Source organism: Protopterus annectens, chromosome 9.part0, assembly GCF_019279795.1.
Source record: "Protopterus annectens isolate FY-2018-M chromosome 9.part0, PAN1.0, whole genome shotgun sequence".
Taxonomy (NCBI): domain Eukaryota; kingdom Metazoa; phylum Chordata; order Ceratodontiformes; family Protopteridae; genus Protopterus; species Protopterus annectens.
Window position 1 is genome coordinate 880,467,990 of NC_056743.1, and position 22,379 is coordinate 880,490,368.

General features: G+C 41.3%; 1 protein-coding gene across 1 annotated transcript in view; it reads right to left on the minus strand.

Moving 5' to 3' along the window:
- Window positions 1–22,379, minus strand: part of MARS1 (methionyl-tRNA synthetase 1) — a gene marked incomplete in the record, with an annotated part of 618,581 nt that overhangs the window by 485,424 nt on the left and 110,778 nt on the right. The window contains 1 exon segment of the mRNA XM_044083612.1: window positions 15,744–15,819. Within this exon segment, the coding sequence (XP_043939547.1) occupies window positions 15,744–15,819 (76 nt within the window).

The following is a 22,379-nucleotide window of genomic DNA, read 5'->3' on the forward strand; positions in this document are numbered from 1 at the left end:
CTGGAAGTCTGAATTTGCACTTCAGAGGATTGAGCTTCAAGTTTACTTCACATGCTCTATCTAGAACTTTCTTGAGGTTTCTATCTTGCTCTGCTTCACCATTGCCTCAAACCAATAAATCATCCACTAATACGGCACAAGGATCACCTGAAAAAAATTGCTCCATTGCAAGCTGAAAAACTTCACTTGCAGAATTTATTCCAAATGGCATTCTCAGGAATCTGCATCTGCCAAACAGAGTACCAAAAGTAATTAGAAATGAGGATTTGTGATCAAGCATCACTTGCCAAAATGAACTCTCTGCATCCAAGACGGAGAAAACAGTGCCATTTGGTATTAAGACTGCAACCTCTTCGACTGTACACATTGGACAATGTGGTCTTTTTAATGCTTTGTTCAGATCTCTTGGGTCAATACATATTCTGACTTCATCAGAGCCTTTTTTTGTGAGCTGCTACCATAGATGATACCCATTCGGTTGTTTCTGTAACTGGACAAATCACACCATCCTGCACCATCTTATCCAACTGAGTTTTAACTTTATCCTGCATAGCTATCAGAACTCTTCTTGCTGGTCTGACTACAGGAGTGATCTCTGGATCTAGCTCCATGGAATACACACCTATCATCGAAAACATCAGCATTCTCTGAGAAAATGGTTTCTGAAAACTTAGAACTCAAAAGTGCACTTACATGATGGACTTCTTTAGCAAAAAAAGCAGATTCATTCTTAAGCTATCTTTGAGACCCAACAAAGATTGCATTGGTCTTCGGACTACATAGAACAACAAGTTGTAACAGTTCTCGGCCAAATAACATGAAAGCATCACTGAACCTTCGGTTTGAATTTCTTCACCTCCATAAGCACAAGTCTCCCACTACTGGCTAGACTGGGTTCATAGGTTCATAAATTAGTACTAGGCTAAATGCCCTTGTGAGCCATTTTAAGCCTAGCCCATTGTCCCATGTGAGAATCAAACCCTGCACCTTGTGTCTGTAAGGTAAACACCTTAACCATTATGCCAACCTCCCACCCCTAAGTTGTTCATTAGTTCTCACTTTAGCAAACGTGTCTGCAGATAATAACATTACACTTGACCCAGTGTCTACTTTGAGCTCTGTGGATTTTCCATTAATCCGGACAGTACAAAACCTCTCACTTCTTGTTAATAAACTTACTGCATCAATTCTTTCATCAATCACTGATACACCATCTACATAGAAAGGTGTCTGCTTCAGCTCTACTTGATCATCTTGCTTCTTTGTGTGACCTTTCTTTACAACTGCGCGAGGGTTACTTGATTTACAAAACTTTTGGAAGTGGTTCAATTTTTTTACACTTGCAGCATTACTGACCATATGCTAAACACTTCTCTCTTTTAGACTCATAATTTACATCACAACTGCGACAGTTAATAAAGCTGGACTTAGGTTTTGCTAATTCATGCTTGTACTGAATTGAGCTAGAGCATACTCCTTTCTTAGGACTTGCTGGAAAGCTATGTGTCTTCCCTAGAAATAGTGTAGCTGCCACATGCTTGGGCCTACTTTTGTCTGCCACGTGTTGCTTACTATCTACATTTGCTCTGGAGCCAACTGAACTCGTGCTCTTGTCACTCGCTAGCATATTTGTGTGTTTTTCTGTCACCTCATGGATTTGACAAATCTCAGTGGCTTTACGCAACGTTAAATCACTGTCACAAAGCAAAATCTTTCTCACAGCAGCACTACCGCAAACAAGCCTATCCTTTAGCAGCTCATCTTTAAAGTCACCAAACCGACACATTTTAACTCTGTTTCTCAGGTTAGTTATGTAAGTTGCAAACGTTTCTCCTTGTTTCTGATTTCTCGTGTAAAACAAATTCCTCTCTAATGTAATATTTGTTTGAGGGTTACTCGTTTCTCTGAACTTTTGCTTCAAACACTCTGGGTCCTCCCTTGATTCAGCCTGTACAACAATATGACGATTTTCATCTTCTCCTTCATATACTACAGGTGCATACACAAATGAACGCTCTCTTTCTATGGCTTCTGACCCAGCTAGGTTTAGCAAAATGACTGCCCTGGTGAGTGGATCTCTAGCTGCATAAACTGTTTGTATAAAAATATCGTACTCTTGCTCAAATATCCTCCAATTCTCTGTAATATTCTAATCAAGCACAAGTAGTAGGGGTTTTAGAAATCAGTCTACCATATTAACACATACCAGCCAAGGGTTTTGCAAATAAGCATAAACATATACTCAAGGACATATGCCACAAACTTATGCCAGTACTTGTACCTGAATTTGTTTCTTTTGGGCTTTTCAAAATAATGCTAATGAACAAACTTGTAGTACCTTTGAATAGTTGGACTTTGCAAAATAAACTTCTCTGGTGGTTTAACAGTCTTGTAATATCATTCGGAAGGCTAAATGTTAAAGTCATTTATTATCATTTTGCCAAAGTCATTTATCATCATTTTAAGAAACATCTCAACAACTTTACGATGTGAGTGAAATAAACTCTTGGGCACTGTAATATTCTTGTAATATTGTTTGTGCAATAAATTACCTCTCATCAGTGTAAAAACATATCAAATAACTGCACGATGAGAATAAACTGGACCTCTCTTGCCCAAAACTCATCATATTGAAGTAGTTGCACTTTGCGAATAACTGCATACAGCACAATGAAATGCCCCCAAAATGGCGGCACCTTGCTTGGCAATTCTTTACAATGCAAAAAGCCCTCTGTAATGGTGTCAGTTTGTGAACAGACAAACCCAGCACAAGAAACTTTTTGAAATGGCTAAACTTTGACTGTATGTCACAAAATAGTTGCACTTCCCAAAAATAAACTCTTTGAAACACATGCACAGTAATAAGCACACACTGTAAGCACTTTTACACACCGAGATACTTTGAATAACTTTAGTAATGCCCTTGATACAATATAAAGTTGTAGTTATGCCAAAACATAGCACTGTGTCAAAATGCATGCAATCGCCTTGCTTTATTTTTGCTTAATGTGCTTTTTCTCTCTCGTTTTGCCTTATTATATTCCTTTTGCTCGTTTAAGCCCATTTTATGCCCAACAGACTTTTCTTGTGCTCGTTTTGCTTTAAACACACTAGCGTTATTTCAAACAGGCCTATTTTACCTTTAAACATACTTGCTTTGCTTTAGACATACTTGTTTTGCTTTACTATTAATCGTTTCAAAAAACACCTTTATTTTAAACATTCTTTTTAGCCAACAAGCTTTTTGTGTTTTCTGCTTGCTCAATAGTGCAGTTTGTGCCCTTGTAATGCCACATTTTATCTCTTTTATCAAATAAATAGTTCATGCTACTTCTCATTGCCTTTGATTCTTTTCTGGCTCTTTTTGTGCTCGCTTCTCTTGGTTTTACCTTCACTGTCATCTCTGCACCTCATGGCTCTGGATTTTATTCTCTTCGATCCTGGTTCTGACACCATGTCTCTCTCCTACTTCGTACACAACATAAGAGTCTTCGTGGGTTCTGTTCAAGCAGCTTTATTCTATACAAACACATCACTATAACGGTTTACTGAGTTTAACTTAAGTAACTTGTATACAAACTAACACTTGCGATCATGCATTCTCTCACTGTGGCTGCTCTTACAAAATGGCACTAGGGAGTTCACACGTCAGCAATTTATATGTACACATACTGCCTTGACATGCTTCTTAAAGATGCAGCACACTTCTCTTGCAACATGATCTACAATGATGAAGGGCAAATTATTAGCCTATGGATGAAAATCCATAGGTAAAATTCCAGGATGAGTCTTTGTGACCACTGCTATTTTGTAAGCCTTAACCCACTAAGCTGTTTACTTAATAGACTAGGCTTATGATTACAGCTTAACTTCTAGAAACCAACCTTGTTCAAAGACCTCTACTTTTTGTGGAAAATTCAAAATTACAAAGCTCATCAGACAAGCACCTGAAAGCACAACAAATGGTTAGCACTTTCTCAGATGATACAAGAATGATGTTTGGTCTTGATAAATGTGGAAAAGGAGTATTCATATCACAGCATCAGCAACATCAAGAAAATATAAACTTGGGACAGGAATATGACAAAGGAACTTTACTTACAGGGTGTGCACAGACATTTGAGAATAGATGACGGAGTGGCAATAAAACAGATACATTAGAACAAAGCTTAATAAGGAATACTTAAAATGACTAAAGCTAATACTGAAAACCGCAACGGCACTGAGAAACACAGTTCAAGCTATACATCATCTTGGTCTACCTGTTCTAACTTGCAGTTTTGGTGCGACTGACTGACCTCAGAAAGCACTGATCAGTTAGTCAAGAAAGCAAAAAAAAATGCTTCATGCTTATCAAATGCTATATTAAAAGCAGTGCATAGCAAATCTGTCTATCCCACGGTCTGTAGAAGGTATGAGCCTCCTCGAAAGTGACTATTTCTATAAGTATGCTATCTTGGGAAAGTTGCTTATGATGCACTGAGCTTCTAAATGACCCATAATGAAGCAAAAATTCTAAATCAAGCCAAAAAATCAAAATAGTCTAACATGGCATATTTGCTTAGTACAGCAGAAGCAGTTAGGAAAGGACCAGAATGGAAATCAAACAAGTGGTGGATGGAAATCATGCTGCAACAGAAAGTGAAAAAAAAGATGAAACAATACAAAGAAAAAAGGAAAGAAAATTGGAAGGCAAACACTTACAGTAGCATAATTGTGAAACTACAAGCTACGTACACAATGGTTTACAAAGTATATGAAAAAAGTGAGAGATGCAGATAAATACAGGTCCTATAATACAGAACTAAAAGCAACTTCACATCTCATTGTTGGTTGCAATATACTTACTCAAGACTGAGGGTCTGTATACCAAAAGGCTCAATAATGTGGGCAAGGATACTGCACTGGTGATTGTTCAGCCCTACGACATACAAGTAGCTGTGAATCACCAGAACCATAAACTACAAAACATTACTGAAAAAGTTCTGATCACATGGGATCATCCAACATCAACAGATACAATAGTCAAAGAAAAAAGGACAAAAATATAATTAATCATTGAAATAACTACACCCAGTCTTCCGTGATCTGCAAGCAAACTAGGACTTGCAAGCCGAAACTAGAGCAATGTAAAATAAAGATGCCGAGACAGTTCCAATAGTAGCAGAAGCAACAGGCAAAGAAATTTTCAAGTGTATGCCGCGGTGGTACAGTGGTAGCGTTGTTGCCTCACAGCAAGAGGTTCTCCTGTTCGATTCTCGGCTGGAGTGCCTTCTGTGTGGAGTCTGCATGTCCTCCCCGCGGTTGAGTAGCCTCCGAAAGACATGTGTGAATAGGAGTGCCTTCGCTGAAGGTTGGGCGTCGGGCTGGCAACTCGGCACCATAAAAATCTACTGCCAATCATTGGTGGACCGGAGTTCCGCTGTGGCGACCCCTAACCGGGAAAAGCCGAAAAAAAAAAAGAAACAAACTTGGTTATGTGTCAATACATGTAACCCCATGCAAACGTGCTAAGGAGGCAATTCTGGCAACATTGGAAGTGCTGAGAAGACTGAAGCAATAATGATTTCTTGAATTCTAATTGTACCCTCACTCAGGAATTGGGTTCATTCATGTCACAGTATTAGAAACAAACATTTGTAAAAATTTAAAAGGGAAATCTGCCAAATATTACAATATTTAAGCAAAGAAGTGGCACAGAAGAACTTCAATTGCCAACCACTTACAATTATAGTGTTTTGCTAATGACAGGTGTTCACTGTACCTTCTACAAATTTTCTCCTTATGGAATTTGAAGCAGCTCACTAAAGCACTCTGTGAAGTCAGTTTTCTACAGATGTAAGCACTTCCTCCAGTCTTTCAAAATAACTATGAACTCAAAGTGGAAAATACCTCTTATTTGTCCCGTCACCAGTCAGTAATACTGCAGCTTCACAAAGCATTATATACATCTGCAATAAAAAGAAAGGCTAAAAACAAAGACAGAAGTTCATACTCCTGATATTATTTCAAGGTTTGTATCCTGGCTTAAACCTGACTGACTCGCTCACCATGACTTCTGAAATGGCTTGCCCCAAAATTGTCAAGGACAAGACCTGTAAGCCCTAAAAACTGCAAAAGTCAGGATTTTTACCCTGAGGTGCACTGACCATGAAATTGTGTGTGTGCGCACGTGCACGACTGTGTGTATTTATAGACTGTACAACATTTAATCTAAAATACCCAAGGTCAACTGAAACCATATTGACCACAAAAGGTCAAAAACAAGGTACATGACACAGTAGTACACATGCAATGAGAAATAGCCTTTGTTTTAAAAAACAAACATCGTTTTTTGCAGGTGGATCAAGTCCTCTTACACCACATGCCCCATACTCATTATATACTAACTCAGATCATACAAACATGGGGTAAAGGGCAACCTTCCCAACCCCTGGACCTCTAAATTTGTGTGATCTCACATACCTGTCAATCAGCTGCCTAGTTGATCATATGCTGTCATATATAAACCTATAAAGGTAGGAGAAGTGGGGACAACGCACCCACAAAAGGATACCCCCTGCAAAAACCCATTTGAAAAATCCAGTGCTTCATAACTTAAGGATTTGCAATTCTCATCCATGCAATTTCCACAGGAGGTCTTCTAGGACATTTAAATCCTCAGAACTGACAGGCTAGTAAAAAGCTCACGTAGAGGAATTCTACACTTCTTCAAAAGGGTATGAAGACATAAGAAACTTCCAAAGATTTACTGATACTTAAAATATCAACCCAAAGAATACCCACCAAAGTCACTGCAGGCAATCATGCACACATCTGAGTAGTCTCAGCATAACTCTCACTGCCAGCAACTATAGGAAACACGGGGACAGTCTTAACATCTATGGGATAATGGGCATTCAAAGGGACATTCATACTACTTGGGGATTTCAAACTCAATTGGTAAGGACATACCCACTTTCAACTACACAGCAAAATCAACAGCAATGGGCATTTTCAAAGACACCAAAAGACAAACCTATCAAACTGGAATCCACTCATGGACAGGTCTAACCATCATTAAAGGGTCTGAGAAATGCCTTCACGTGAAAGTACTACTCTACAACCTCCATGCCCACTGTCCACTTGTCTCCTACTGGGCATACAAAACAAACCACAACGCTTTCATTCGTGTGATCTGCAGATGGATCACAAATGATAAACAATGAACCTTAGTCAGTCCGTATGATACAGAGTAATCCCATTTTCTTCTCATCAATCCACCAAAGTAGGGCGCTGTGTCCCCCACACTCCCCTAACTAAATATACCAACTCTGAGATCGCACTATAGTGGAGAAAAGGGCAAAGTTCAACATGGTGGCTAAGCGGTTTGTTTCCCAGACTTATTTTACGGTGATTCAGGTGTTTGTGAAACATCTTCGACAACTTTGTCTCATCGTTATGAAGTTCGATGAAGTGGGACTTCAGCAAGCAGATGCAAATCCACACACACACAAAGTTAATCACAGTTAAACATTGTTCATTTTTATTCTTACTAATGAAGGGACTTGGGTGTTTTAAAAGACTTGGCAGCTGTAAGACTGAGTGAGGGATTCCAAAACACCTTATACTATACTTCTCATAGTTCTGGAGTAATTAAAGGGTCACACACCAGGTTTAACAAAGGCATTTGCAACCGTCTCTGTTCTCCATGCAGTAGATGAGCTCTCAGTACCCTGTTCAGTACATCTCTCTAGAAAGTTAAGAGCTCATCTGGTACATGCAGAAAGTACAGTTTTGTACCTACCATAAATGTAGATGTTAGAGTGTCTTCACTGCTGCAGTCATTACACTTAGGTTATCCTGCCATCAGGCGGTCCCACAGTCGGCCAGAGTTCCAAAGTCTTGGTCCGGTGTCGGTTGCTGTCGCCTCCTCCCTGACGTCAGTGCGTCAGGGGTATATAAGAAGCAGCCGACGCCATTTTCTTCAGTTTTTCTTGCCCCAGATGTCAGGTGCCCCCAAAAAGATAGGCAATACATATTGCTTACAAAACATACAGTAAGGTAAAAACAAAACCTTCAGTAACCAGCAAATACACCGCATAGGTAGTATAGTGTAGAAAGTTATAGGTAAGACCCAGCTAAGAAAGAGGAGATGGTGGGTGGGTAACCAGGACTGCAGCAGTGAAGACACTCGAACATCTACATTTATGGTAGGTACAAAACTGTACTATGTTCATCGTGTTTCACTGCTGCAGTCATTACACTTGGGTAGAATCCCAAATCTGAGTCAGGGTGGCTGGTTCTATAGAGGATTTGGTGTGGCTATGATGCCCTGCAGCACTGCAGTGGCAAAGCCAGCTCTGGATCTAGAGTAAAGAGGCAAGTGATAATGCTTGGTAAAGGTATGCACTGAACTCCAAGTTGCAGCTTCCAAAATGTCTTTGGTATGTACTCCTCTAAGATAGGCAGTAGAAGTTGCAGTTGCCCTGGTGGAATGTGATCTAATGTTAGATGGTACAGGTTTCCCATGTTGTGTGTAGCAGAACCAGATACAGTGTCCTATCCACTTTGAAATGGTCTGCTTTGAAATCGCCTTTCCCTGTGATCCTGCAGCATATGATACAAACAATTGTTCAGATTTTCTGAAAGCTTTTGTTTTGTCCAAGTAGAAGCGCAGTTGCCTGTGTATGTCCAAGGAATGCAGAAGTCTCTCCCCTTTATTCTGGGGATTTGGATAAAAAGTTGGAAAGTGAACAGTTTGGTTAAGAGCCACACTGGATACCACCTTAGGCATAAATGAATGGTTTGTTCTTAAGGAAACCCTGTCTTGGTAGAAAATGATGAAAGGCTCCACTGCCATTAGTACCTGCAGTTCCGAGACTCTTCGTGCTGAGGTTATTCCCAGAAGCAGAGCAGTTTTCCATGACATATATTTTAACTCTGCTGAATTGGCTGGCTCAAAAGGAGGTAAAGTGAGCTTTTCCAAGACAAAATTGAGGTCCCAAGTAGGAGTTGGTGCTCTCCAGGACGGTCTTATGTTTTTAGCCCCTCTGAGGTACTGCTTTAGCAATGGATGAGAGAAAATAGGAGGATCTGTGTTGTAATGAGCCGAAACGGCAGAAGTGTGGATCTTAATTGATGAGAAGGATAGTCCTTTGTCCAGCATCTCAGTTAAGTATTGTAGTATCTCAGGATATGATATCAGCAGTATCTCAGGAATGTTAGGGACAAGAGGGTCAAGGTTTTGAGCCTGGTTCCAGGCACAGAATCTCTTCCACTTTTCTGAATAAGATTTCCTGGTGCTAGGCCTCCTGGCCTTCAAAATGACATCCATAACAGCTTTAGATAGAGGTGTTGTCTGTTTGGCTAATGAATCTGCCATGCAGCCAGGTTTAAGGTTTTGAGCTCACTGTGCAGGATCTGATTGTTTTTCTGAATCAGAAGGTGTGGAATTTGAGGCAAAATCCAAGGTGGGCTTTGAGCTAAGTTCTTTAAGATTGGGTACCAATGCTGGCGTGGCCAGTCTGGAGCAATCAGAATCATCTGTGGTTTGTCTTGTCTGGCTGTTAGGAGTACCTCTGAAAGGAGAGGCAGAGGCAGAGGTGGGAAGGCATAAACGTTTAGGCTTTTCCAGCTGAACGAAAGAGCATCCACTTTCCATGCTTGTGCGTGATAAGTCCTTGTGCAGAATTTTTGTAGTTGGCAATTCAGTGGTGAGGCAAAGAGATCTATGTCCGGGCACCCCCATTTTTGTATTATCATGCTGAAAACTTGTGGATTTAATTTCCACTCGTGAGGATCCATGATGTTTCTGCTTAAGTCGTCTGCCAGAGTATTTTTCTTTCCTGGCAGGAATTGTGCTTGCAGATGAACTTGGTAAGTTATAGCTGTGTTCCATAAGGTCATGGCTTGTCTGCATAGGGGGTAAGAATGAGTGCCCCCTTGCTTGTTTATGTACCACATTACTGTGGTGTTGTCTGTCTTTAACAGTAAATGTCCTGGATGCAGAAGTTCCTTGAAAGCTGTTAGGGCATTTTGTACAGCCAACATCTCTTTTTGATTGATGTGAAGATGCATTTGGTCTGTGGTCCATTTGCCCTGAATACATTTTCCTGCAATGTGTGCTCCCCAGGCGTAATCCGAAGCATCTGTTAAAGTCTGCTTGGCTGTGGGAAGAGTGAAAGGCTGACCCTTGTTGAGGTGACATGCCTGTGCCCACCATTGAAACTCCTGTTGTAGGCAGGGAATTAGTGGTATTACTGTTTCCAAGCTATGAGAGTGTGGAGTCCAAACAATTTTTAGGTACCACTGTAATTTCCTAATTTGCAGTCTGGCATATGGAATTAGTAAAATGCAGGATGCCATGAATCCCAAGGCCTGCAGAATTTTTCTTGCAGGGAGTTGGGACTTTGTTGCCATCATTTGAAAATACTGAGTCAGTTGTCCTTGTTTGTCTGGTGTGAGATAAGCCATCTGGGCCGTTGTGTTTAAGCTGGCACCCAGGAATATTGGCTCTTGTGAGGGCACTAGTTTTGATTTCTTTTTGTTTACTGTGTACCTAGGCAACTTAACTTTTTTACAAACGCCAGATGCTTTAGAAGAATGTCCTTGCTCTCCGCTTGAATCAGGCAGTCGTCCAGGTATGGATATATTTGAATTCCTTTTTGTCTGCAAAATGTAATTACTGGTGCCATGCACTTTGTGAAGACCCTGGGCGCAGTAGATAAGCCAAAGGGCAGTGCAGAGAATTGGTAGTGCATTGAACCAGCTATGAATCTGAGGTATCTTCTGCAATTTTGTCTGATAGGGACATGCAGGTATGCCTCTTTGAGGTCCAAAGTAACAAGCCAAGCTTTCTTGCCCAACATGAGAAGGAGCTGCTGTAGTGTCAACATTTTGAATTTCGGAACATCCAGATAAGTATTTAGAGTGGAAAGGTCTAGTATGGGTCTCCAGGCTTTGTCCTTTCTGGGGACCAGGAAGAGTCTTGAGTAAAATCCTTGTCCTTGTTCCTGCTGTGGTACTTTTTGAATAGCTCCCATGTCCATGAGGGCTGTAATTTGTTTTTGTGCCTCTGCCCATTGATTTTGTGGCAGATCTGGCATTCCTTTTAGCCTTGGTAAAGTGTGAAAGTGGAACCTGTAACCTTGAGACACAATATTCAGCACCCATTTGTCTTGGGTGATTGCTTGCCAGTTTTGTGAAAAAAGTGCTAGTTTCCCCCCTAAGGGAGCTGACAAAAGGGAAGAGTTTGGCATTGGAAGGGGGAAGTCATTGGGACCGTTTCCTGTAAGGTTGTGACTTGTCCTCACCTCCTTTTGGGGTTGAAGCACCCCACTGTCGTGGTCTGTAAGAGCCTTGGGGCTGAGATCTGCCTCTTGGGCGTCTGTATCTGCCTCTTTGTGGCCTGTCTGACACTGGAAAGGACCAATTTTTTGTAGGCCAATTCCTGCTAAATCTTGGTGGCTGTACCTGTAAGAAATCCTTCACTGTTTGCAGAGATTTTGCCTTATCCTCCATTTTCTTTAATACCTCTTCTGCCTTAACACCAAATATCTTGCTGTAAAGGAGCATCCAATAATTTTGCTTTAACATGATCTGGTAAGGTTTGTTCCTTTAACCAAGCATGTCTTCGAATCACAGATCCTGTAACTGCTGCTCTACAAGAAGCTTCTAATGAATCAAAACCACATTGCAAAGTATGCTTTCCCACTTGTTCAGCTGCATGCAATAAATTCTGCATTTCCTTAAAATCAGGTTGTTCTGCACTTGTACTCATTTTCTGTTTTAACTGGGACAGTAAATATTGTTGATATTTAAGCATGTGAAACTGGCAGTTTAAAGCCCTTACTGCTAAAGTTGCAGAGGTGTAAACTTTCTTCCCCCATCTGTCTAATGCTCTAGAATCCCTGTCTGAGGGAATTGGATTTTTAGCCGTGGAGGCCTTTACCCCTTTGGGACCCTGGGAAATAGTTTCTGGGTCAGCAGCAGGGTTTTTATAAAGAAATTTATGAGAGTCAGGAACTCTGTAGTACCTGTCTGGCTTGACTGGAGCAGGGGGTAAAGAATCTGGATTTAAACTGAATTCAGAGAACACATCGTCCACAATACCCAACACTGGCGGAATAGCAAGGGGCCTGTGCTGAGGCAATAAAAGAAAGTCTCTGAGCCTTTTCTTGGATTCTGAGTAATCCTGACCCTCCCAATGGAAATGCTCCCTCATGGTATGTAAAGTTTCCCCAAAAAAAGAGTAATCCTCAGGAGGAGAGGCTGAAGGAATTGATTCTTCAACATCAGAGTCCTCATAGGGGTGTAAAGAGTATCCCTGGTCTGAAGAGGAATCAGAATATATTGAAACCTGGTCAGAGGAATCATAGTCTGTATCCTGCCTAGGTCTTTCATCAGGAGGGGGATGGGAACCCCTGATCAGAGTAATTAAGTCTTCAGCCATTTTGAGCATCTGCTTTTTAGGCATGGAGGCCTGTCCAGGTGAATACTCTACTTGCTTCTTTGTCTTTAATGTAGTTTTAGACTTGGCTGTAGATGCAACGGTAAGTTGTGAAGGTCTGAAACACCCTCAGAAGCCGATGCCTGCTCAGCGGCTCCGGACCCATCTGAAGGGTTAGTCTCCGTAGGCCCAACACCTTGAGTATCCAGAGGCCTAGGCAACTCCACGTGGGAGTCGGTCGCAGCCTGCGGCTCTGAGGTAGCGGGTGTCAGGGGCTGCGAAAGTGCCTCACTGAGAACCGGCGGACTGGCGACTGGCCTAGAAGAGGCTTCGTTGTCAGTTTTGGGCCTCGGATGCCTGTCCTTATTCTTACCTTTGTGTTTTTGGTGAATTCCAGTTGTCGGTTGTTCCAACGGCATGGTATAATTAAACCTTCGGCCAAAGTAATGGCGAGCAAAATCAAACAGACGTTTAATAGTGCGTTTGTTAAATCTATCACAAAACCGGAAACTAGTGACGTCGTAATCTGGGCCTAGGCATGGAATACAGTAAGAATGAAAATCCTTATGAGGTATTTGCTTCCCACAAGAAATACAATTATTAACTTTTACTGACATCGGTCTGAGGTAAGAAAAAAAGTTTCCCCAATGGGGTACTTAGCTTTATTGAAGACTTTGGTTCTGAAAATCGAGATTGATATCTCAGGAGTCGGCTGACCGGCACTTGCGAACTGCTTTTGCTTCGGGCACCGCGCGGCAAGAAAGATTGGAGAAAATGGCGTCGGCTGTTTCTTATATACCCCTGAAGCACTGACGTCAGGGAGGAGGCGACAGCAACCGACACTGGACCAAGACTTTGGAACTCTGGCTGACTGCGGGACCGCCTGATGGCAGGATAACCCAAGTGTAATGACTGCAGCAGTGAAACATGATGAACATCAGAGACATCTGCAAAATCTCTAAACCTACAGTACAAGATAATTCACATATCACACAAACCAGCCCTCACCCCGCATATATTTCACTATCCATTTTTTTTGCTCTTTTTCATCCCCCCCCCCCCCCCCCAAGTCTGAATTACTGTTTACCATTAATAATTCACAAACAGTCTACTTACAATTCCACACGTTTTTATAAATGGGCTATCCTGGGAGTAGTTTTCTAGTGTAGTTTTGAAAATTTTATTTATTTTTTTGCTAGTGTTAGATTCATAGATTTTAACACAGCTTAGTGAAACAGGACACCAATGCAAAGCTGAGCCATACCACCCAATACTGTAGGAGACTAACAATGTCTGCCCATTAAGTTGACTTTCTCCACATAAGACAGCGAAATTTTGTCATCACCCTTCCAATCTTCTAGACTGTTTTTAAAGGTTGCTAGGGAAGTGCTCTGCCTGATTTTCAATAGCAGCCTATTCCAGAAAAAGGGTACACTTTGGGTTAGGTATGTATCACAACATTTAATGTTGATGTGGTAGTACAGGTTTAGGTCTCTAAAACGGGCATTTGCTTTACTACTGCTTCTGTTTAGGTACAGGGGTTCAAAAAATGCTGACTTATACACGGCATGTAAGGGTACACAGAGATCATCCATGAGAAATCCATTGCCAGACAAGGTTCACATTGCATTCTTATCTTCCGTCAAAATAATATTGAAGTCTCTACTCTAAGTTGTGCATATTACATGAGACTATTGCTTCACTGAATTTAACAAAGCACGCTACAAGCAGCTTACATCACACACTGTCCCATTACATTTTTAAGACTACAGTTCTCTGTAAACAATAAACATAAGAATTAATGCACTTATTTCTACATGTTCTAAACTTTCATTATCACACTAAACTACTTGACACATTGCAACCAGCTAAAATGCATGTATGTAGGGACAAAAAGATAATGAGGGATGCTGGGGTTCTTTTAAAATTGAACTAAAATTCTGAAAACTCCGCAAATAGTTCTCTGGTGAAGCGGGATAGAGCCCTGACTGGAACCCATGAGTGTCGGGGGGGGGGGGGAGTAATAAAAGAGCAGCATTTTGCTGGTTTGCCTGTCCTGGACGGGAGGAAGCTTTTGTTAGTCCTGCTCTTGGTTACTGAAGAGCAGGAGGGGTGTAACATTCACCCCGACAGAGTGGGGATGCACTGGCAGATGTCCACTGGATTCCACAATTGCCTTGTCACTGCACATCCTGTGCATGGGGTGGAGTTAATTCAATTAAGCCTACAACACTTCTTTTGTATACTTCCAGTTTACACTCATACCTCTTTATGGTGTCCAAAACTTTTTGGGGAAAAAAGACTTGTTGGGTAGTAATAGGCAGCATCACAAAAGGCAAGGGGTCATTACCAATATGACACTGTTAGTCTAGCATGTCCTGTGGTGGAGAAATTAATCTACATTTGCCACATATTCTTCATACTGAGGTGCATGGTGTGAAACACCAGTGTGTGAGAGGCAGGATAATTCACTGAAAATGTTGGCTTATACCACATTATACTGGAAATATTGCTAGTTGTTAAAAATTATGAAAATATACAATATTTCTGTGTGTACTCAAAAACCAAGCGACTTACAAACTGTTGAATGACATTAGTTGAAACCTTAGATGATGCTGGAGAAAACTGACTTTAATATTTGTACTGTAAGCTGTACATCCTAGCGATATCTAGTATTATTTGCACTGCTAATTATACAATTAAACATACATTTTCATATTTCTGTAAACATCTCAATTAACTCACTTGCACAAGAATTTCTTGTTGCCAATTGAAAATCTACGTCTGGTTAACAAAAATTTTCTAACAATCCATGTCTAGGTTGTACAGTTTTTAAAGTATGAACATTTGTGAAAGTTTAGAAAAATATAATTTGGGGTTGTTTACATTGCACTATATTACAGTACTTACGGAACAGACTATGAATGCACTATCACTGTAAAGAATATTTCTTATTAATAACATTGCTATTTGTACAGTTTTAATAGCTTTTATTGTTCACAAAATATTTACATTTGTTTACCTTAAGCTTTTTAATTATTTTTCAGAAAATGCTCTGGACTGCAAGATGTATGCAGGGCAAGCTGTGAAAGGTGTGACACTCCACACCACAGATAAGGCATACAAAACAATTATCCTTGGCAACAATGTGATATCTCAAACTAAACTCTGGGCTTAAATAGCTGGCTTCAAGTAACTATATACTGAGAAACGGCACCAGGAGCAACTAATAGTCTGCCATGAGGGAGGGCAGCCAAAACTTCTTAATATTACCACAAGTATATTATGTTGCAAAAAATGTGCAGTATCTTACCAGGTAGCAAGGAAGCTTGTGACAGAAGCGGATACAATGTTCCCCACAGGACAACATCTGAAGTGGACTCTGAAGCCTGAAAAGAAAAAGGAATGAAAAAATGCTTACTTTTTAACACAATGATTCCAAACACACGTCTGCATTTTCTTTTTGTGTGGGGATAAAAATACTTAATATTAAGTAGAGATAATAAATCCCAAGTCACACTTGAACTTTCTTCTCATTATGCGGCTCAAGAAGCCTCTCATTTGTTTATCACCTTCTAATGGGCTCTCTCTTGCTAAAGAGCACCCTCAAATAAAACTGCCCCCTACAAATAACTATTCCTTCAGTTTACAAGTTAGAAGTGCTACAGGAATGCTTCCAGTCTTGGCTCGTACATGCCACTGATAAAGGCAGTCTGCTAAGTCAATTATCTGTCTGGCCAACACACCAAACAGTAGCACCCTGGACAAGTAAAAATAATGTAAAGCAATGGGTGAGACGAATACTATGAAAAGTACTGAGACGTCAGTGCGGGGGAAGACTATAAGAAGTCTTCCACAGTGCCGGCCATTTTCATTGACATAAAGGTGCTAGCATGCATTAGCTACAGCCTATACTCACTACACTGAGACTGTAAATGCAGTGTTACAACAGCACCTGCTTGTCTTTGAATATTTTTAGTGATTATAATAAGTAATAAGGCACAGCAGTGAGTGAGTGTGTGTGTGTGTGTGTGTGTGTGTGTGTGTGTGTGTGTGTGTGTGTGCATTTTGCAAGGTAATACACGACACTATTGGGAAATGTTGTGACTGATCAACGCACATCATACCACAATGGTAATAATCCAAAGGTGACAAATGTTATTTTAAAACAATATATTATACAAATCTCAAAGAAGCAACCCACGGTGAAAGTTACACAGTGGACATGCCAACTATCTTAAGATTAACTCATTCAGCTACACTTCATGACATTGTAACAAGCCTTACATATATTCACAGTAACCTACACCTTCTCACATTTTAATGCTAAAACAAGAGGTTGAATTGGAGTGCTCTGATCTACTCTAGAAATGAGTATAATGCAACACAATAAGCACCTTACCATCATCATTAGTCAGTGACTAATTTCTAATACTAACATTGTTTCCTGTGGGATATCACGGTACATGATCACTCCACTTATGCTGATATTAATCTTCCATCTTACTCAACATGCACTGTTATTAATGTCCAAACATACTTCTTCAACAATCAATTCCATCCTCAGCAAAGCAATAGAGTGAACAAATCTATCATAGCCTAGATCCATTAAACTTAGGCACCTTCTACCCACTACTACCATTTTCAAATAACTTTCCCATCATTTTCAATCCCCTTTCTATAATGTTAATTTCTGAAAAGACTATTTTTCAAAAGGTGACACATTCTTCCGTTAGTCTCTCTTAACAGCTTCCTTTATTTACTAAAATAATTCACTCACACAGCTTTTTTTTCTGTTTACTCCACTAGCCTGTGTATTATACGTTCTTACTGCTAACGGGTCTAGGACTGTTGCATGAATGCACTTTTTACCGAACTGTGACTGGGCGGGCATCATTACGCAGAAATGCTTTTCACCGAAGCAGCATTTTCGCATAAGTATGCCTGTTGTGCCAGTCGTACTACGGTGCGGATAACGGAAAATTCCCTTTTCCCCACTGTAGTGCGATCTCGGAGTGAGAATATTAAAGTAGGGGGTGTGGGGGGCGCAGGGGGGCTTGCCCCCTTGCGTAAAAGTAGATTTCATTTTTTTTTTTTTAACACACTTTAGCGAAAGCGCTTTTTCGGTGCAAGTGTTTTTGTTAGTGTGTTTGGTGGTAGTGGATTCAGACTGTTGAACTTTCGTTCAGCAGTCCTAGATCCCCGCCACTCTCCTACACAGCTACTATCCATCTGGTGGCACCAAACAGAAACAATACCCATTCCTCTAAACAGCAAACACTAACTTCTTTCACTTCACCTCTTCACCAACTATTTAGTGGCAGCAAGCAGACTTGTATGCCACACAATTGACACAATCACACCCCTCGGCTTCCTCCACTAACAAGTCAGAGTTCCAGCATGCAGACTCTGAAGCAATCAATGCAACCTCCCTGCACCAACACACCTTCGCATTCTAATTACACTCCCACTTTTCAAGACAAATTTGGAGGCAGAAAACACGTTCCAAACATACTCCCCCACCACACCATTGCTTGTACCTACACCTTTCTGGCCATTACTGTTTACTGTCAGTTAGATGGCAGAAAATAAGCTTTGAAACTTCCATACCATGAGTCCCCCTCAGTAACATTATTTCTCCTGTACACTTCTTTCAACATCTATTCCTTGTCATTTTGCTGGCAGCAAATAGGCATCACACCAACCTTCCCTCTTCCACCACCTATTACTCCCTTCTGTACTCACTACCTTGTTTTAATCCACATGTACCGCTTTCCCAGTAACGTCTATTTTCCACCTCTTCCTCCAAATTTCTCTCTTCCATGCTCTCCTTTGCTGCATCTAACCACAAAAAAATAAAAATGTTGGATACCGTCCTCACAGTTTCATCAGGGCAAACGTCTACCTTTAGACATTATCCCCACACACACTACATCTAATCACGATTATGCTCCATTTAGTATAAGGGCTATGAAAAGTAATGTCTGTCATGATCTAGTATTACTAAAATGTTTTGAAGGACAACATGGTTTAATTTATGCTGATGCCAAGGACAGTCAATGGAGACAAAATATGGAGGGGAAGTCCTCATATCAGTGCTGTACAATATTCTAACTCAACAGATATTAAATCTAAGAAACGCAACCAATGTCTGCATTAGTGGAATATGAAAAACTATTTATCAGGCAAAACATCAGCAAACAAATTATAAAGCAAGCAAGATATTAATAGAAAAACTGATGCTGCCAACCTCCAGTACATTTAAGAAAGGCAGCAGTGAGTAAAAAAGTACAGTTTTGTACCTACCATAAATGTAGATGTTCTAAGATCCACATTGCTGCAGTCCTTACATATGGGTAGTCCGCTGTCCTCGGTCGGCCCGAATACCAAAGTATTAGGCTGACGTCGGTCATGGGCGCCTAGATCTGACATCAGAGCGTCAGGGAATAAAAGCGCATGACCGACGTCATATCCTCAGTCTTTTCTTGCCCCAGATGTCAGAAGGCCCTAAAAAGAAAGGCCACAGCCAAAAATAGAATACTTCCCAAAAGGCATGTACAAATGACAGCTACCACCCAAACCATACAATCATTCCAAACTACAGAGGGGAAGGAGGGAGGGTAAATTGGACTGCAGCAATGTGGATCTTCGAACATCTACATTTATGGTAGGTACAAAACTGTACTATGTTCTTCATCTCACATTGCTGCAGTCCTTACATATGGGTAGAATCCCAAAGCAGAGGTAAAGGGAGGTTGGCAAAATTATAAAGCATTGGGAGCTGCCAAAATGCCCTGTAAGATTGCAGTGGCAAATCCAGCTCTAGATTTGGAATAAAGAGGAAGGTGGTAGTGTTTAGAAAAAGTATGCACTGAACTCCAAGTAGCTGCTTCCAAAATATCTTTAGTAGCTACTCCCCTTAAAAAAGCTGTAGAAGTGGCAGTAGCCCTAGTGGAGTGAGGTCTGATTCCAGCTGGAACCTCCTTACCATGATGAGAATAACAAAAAGCAATACAAAATCCAATCCACTTAGAAATAGTTTGTTTTGAAACAGGTTTCCCCTGAGAACCTAAAGCAAAAGAAACAAACTGCTGAGACTGTCTGAACCCTTTAGTCCTGCTCAAATAATAAAACGCAACTGCCTGTGAATATCCAAAGTGTGCAAAATTTTCTCCCCTTTATTTTGGGGATCTGCATAAAAAGTAGGCAAATGAATTGATTGGTTTAAGGCCACCTTTGAAACCACTTTAGGCATAAAAGTAGGATTAGTACGCAGAGATACCCTATCCTTATGAAAAATTAGGAAGGGTTCAACTGCCATAAGAGCCTGTAATTCAGAAACCCTTCTAGCAGACGTAATGGCCAACAAAAAAGCAGTCTTCCAAGACAAAAACTTTAACTCAGCAGTAGCTGCAGGCTCAAAAGGAGGTAAAGTAAGTTTTTCCAACACAAAATTGAGATCCCAGGCAGGAGTAGGAGCTCACGTGGGGGTCTTATGTTCTTTGCCCCCCTAAGAAATTGCTTAAACAAAGGATGAGAGAATAATGGAGGGTCACAGTCATAGTGAGCAGAAATGGCTGCAGCATGAGCCTTTATAGAGGAGAAAGACAAACCCTTGTCTAATAATTCTGTAAGATATTGAAGAGAAACACTTAAATCAGGCCTGGAAACATCAAAGCTCTTTGTTTTGCTCCAAATTAAAAATCTCCTCCATTTACCAGCATAAACTTTCCTTGTACTAGGCCTTCTGGCCTCCAAAATAACATTCAAAACTTGTTGTGGAAGCTGCGACCCTCCAGGTTCTAGAACAGAATACGCCAGGCTGTCAGATGCAGGGACTGAATCCTGACATTGAGGAAATGATTGCCCTCCTGAGACAAAAGGTGCGGAATCAAAGGCAAAGGCCATGGAGGCTCCCGTACTAAACTCCTCAGCAGAGGGTACAAGTGCGGTCGAGGCCAATCTGGAGCTATTATAATCACGGAGGGCTTGTCCTGTCTGACCTTCAAGAGTACCTTGGGGAGGAGAGGCAGAGGCGGAAAGGTATAGACGTGAAGATTGCTCCAACTGAATGATAGAGCATCCACTTTCCAAGCTGTGGGATGAAACATTTTTGTGCAAAACTTTGGCAACTGGAAATTTAGTGGAGAAGCGAACAGATCTATGTCTGGAGTTCCCCATATCACTGCCAATTTTCGAAATACATGAGGCTCCAATTTCCACTCGTGGGGATCCACTATCTGTCTGCTCAAAACATCTGCTAAGGAGTTCTGTGCTCCTGGTAGAAACCTTGCCTGAAGATTGAGGTGTAAACTGAGAGCAGTCTCCCACAAAATCATTGCTTGCCTGCAAAGAGGGTGCGAATGGGTTCCCCTTGCTTGTTGATGTACCACATGACAGTTGTGTTGTCTGTTAGAATCAACACTTGCCCTGGGTGAAGTAAATCCTTGAAAGCCATCAATGCAAATTGGACTGCTAACATCTCCTTCAAGTTGATATGTAAATGTTGAAGTCTGGCAGGCCACGTGTCTTGCACCCATTTTCCATTGAGGTGTGCTCCCCAAGCCTTGTCCGAGGCATCTGTCGTTAAAATCTGACTCGCCTCTGGTCGGGTCACAGAGAGTCCCTTGTTTAGGTGACATTCCTGAGCCCACCACAAAAATTCCTTTTGAATGCAAGGTATTATTTGAATGACAGTGTCCAGATCTTGGCAGTGTTGTGTCCATACATTTTGAGATACCATTGTAGCTTCCTCATATGCAGTTTGGCATTGGGAAGCACCAGAATACAAGATGCCATGAACCCCAAGGCTTGAAGGACTGTCCTTGCAGTCAGCCTGGACTGTAGAGACAATTGATGGAAGTAAAGTGTAAGGTTCTTTTGCTTGTCCGGGGTCAAAAAGGCCATCTGGGAAGCTGTATTCAGTCTCACACCCAGAAAGCACATTTCCTGAGAGGGTACTAGACTGGACTTTGTTTCGTTCACAGAATACCCTAGGCACCTTAACACTGCCATCACATACTGTAGATGATGAAGAAGTTCGTACTTGTCTTGAGCCAGAATCAGGCAATCGTCCAAATAAGGATAAATTTGTATTCCTCTTAACCGTAAGAAGGCTATCACTGGAGCCAGAACCTTTGTGAACACCCTGGGCGCAGTAGATAAGCCAAAGGGCAATGCAGATAACTGATAATGTAAAGTCCCAGCCAGCAGGTATCTCCTGCAACTGGGCCTGATAGGAACATGAAGATAAGCCTCTTTGAGATCCAGAGTTACCATCCAGTGATCTTTGCCCAACAGAGGTAGAAATTGTTGCAACGTCAACATTTTGAATTTTGGAATGTCCAGGTATGTGTTGAGGATAGATAAATCCAAAATTGGCCTCCAAGTGTTTCCTTTCTTTGGTACTAGAAACAGGCGAGAATAAAATCCTAGGCCCACTTCTGACAAGAGGGACCTGCTGTACAGCCCCCATTTGAAGAAGTAAAGAAATCTGCTTGTGAGCCTCTACCCTTTGCTGAGGAGGAATGTCTGGCATGCCTTTGAAAGGAGGCACTGTATGGAAATAAAACTTGTAGCCTCGGTCTATAATGTCCAACACCCATTTGTCCTGGGTGATTAAAAGCCAGTTTTGCTTGAAGAGTGCCAACTTTCCTCCCAAAGGAGCTGCCAGACAGGAAGGATCTGACAGCTGAAGATGCAGGTCATTGGGCTTGTTTACGAAAGGACTGGCCCCTGCCCTCACCTGTAGATTGTGCAGGTGAACTCCATGTTCTAGGCCTGAAAGAACTCTGAGCTCTGCCCCTACCATGTCTAGATCTACCCCTAGACTGTAAATCAGAAGAAGGATAAGCCCATCCCTTAGTAGGCCAATTCCTGCTAAACTTAGGAGGCTGCACCTGCAAAAAATCTTTAACAGTCTGCATAGACTTAGCCTTGTCTTCCATTT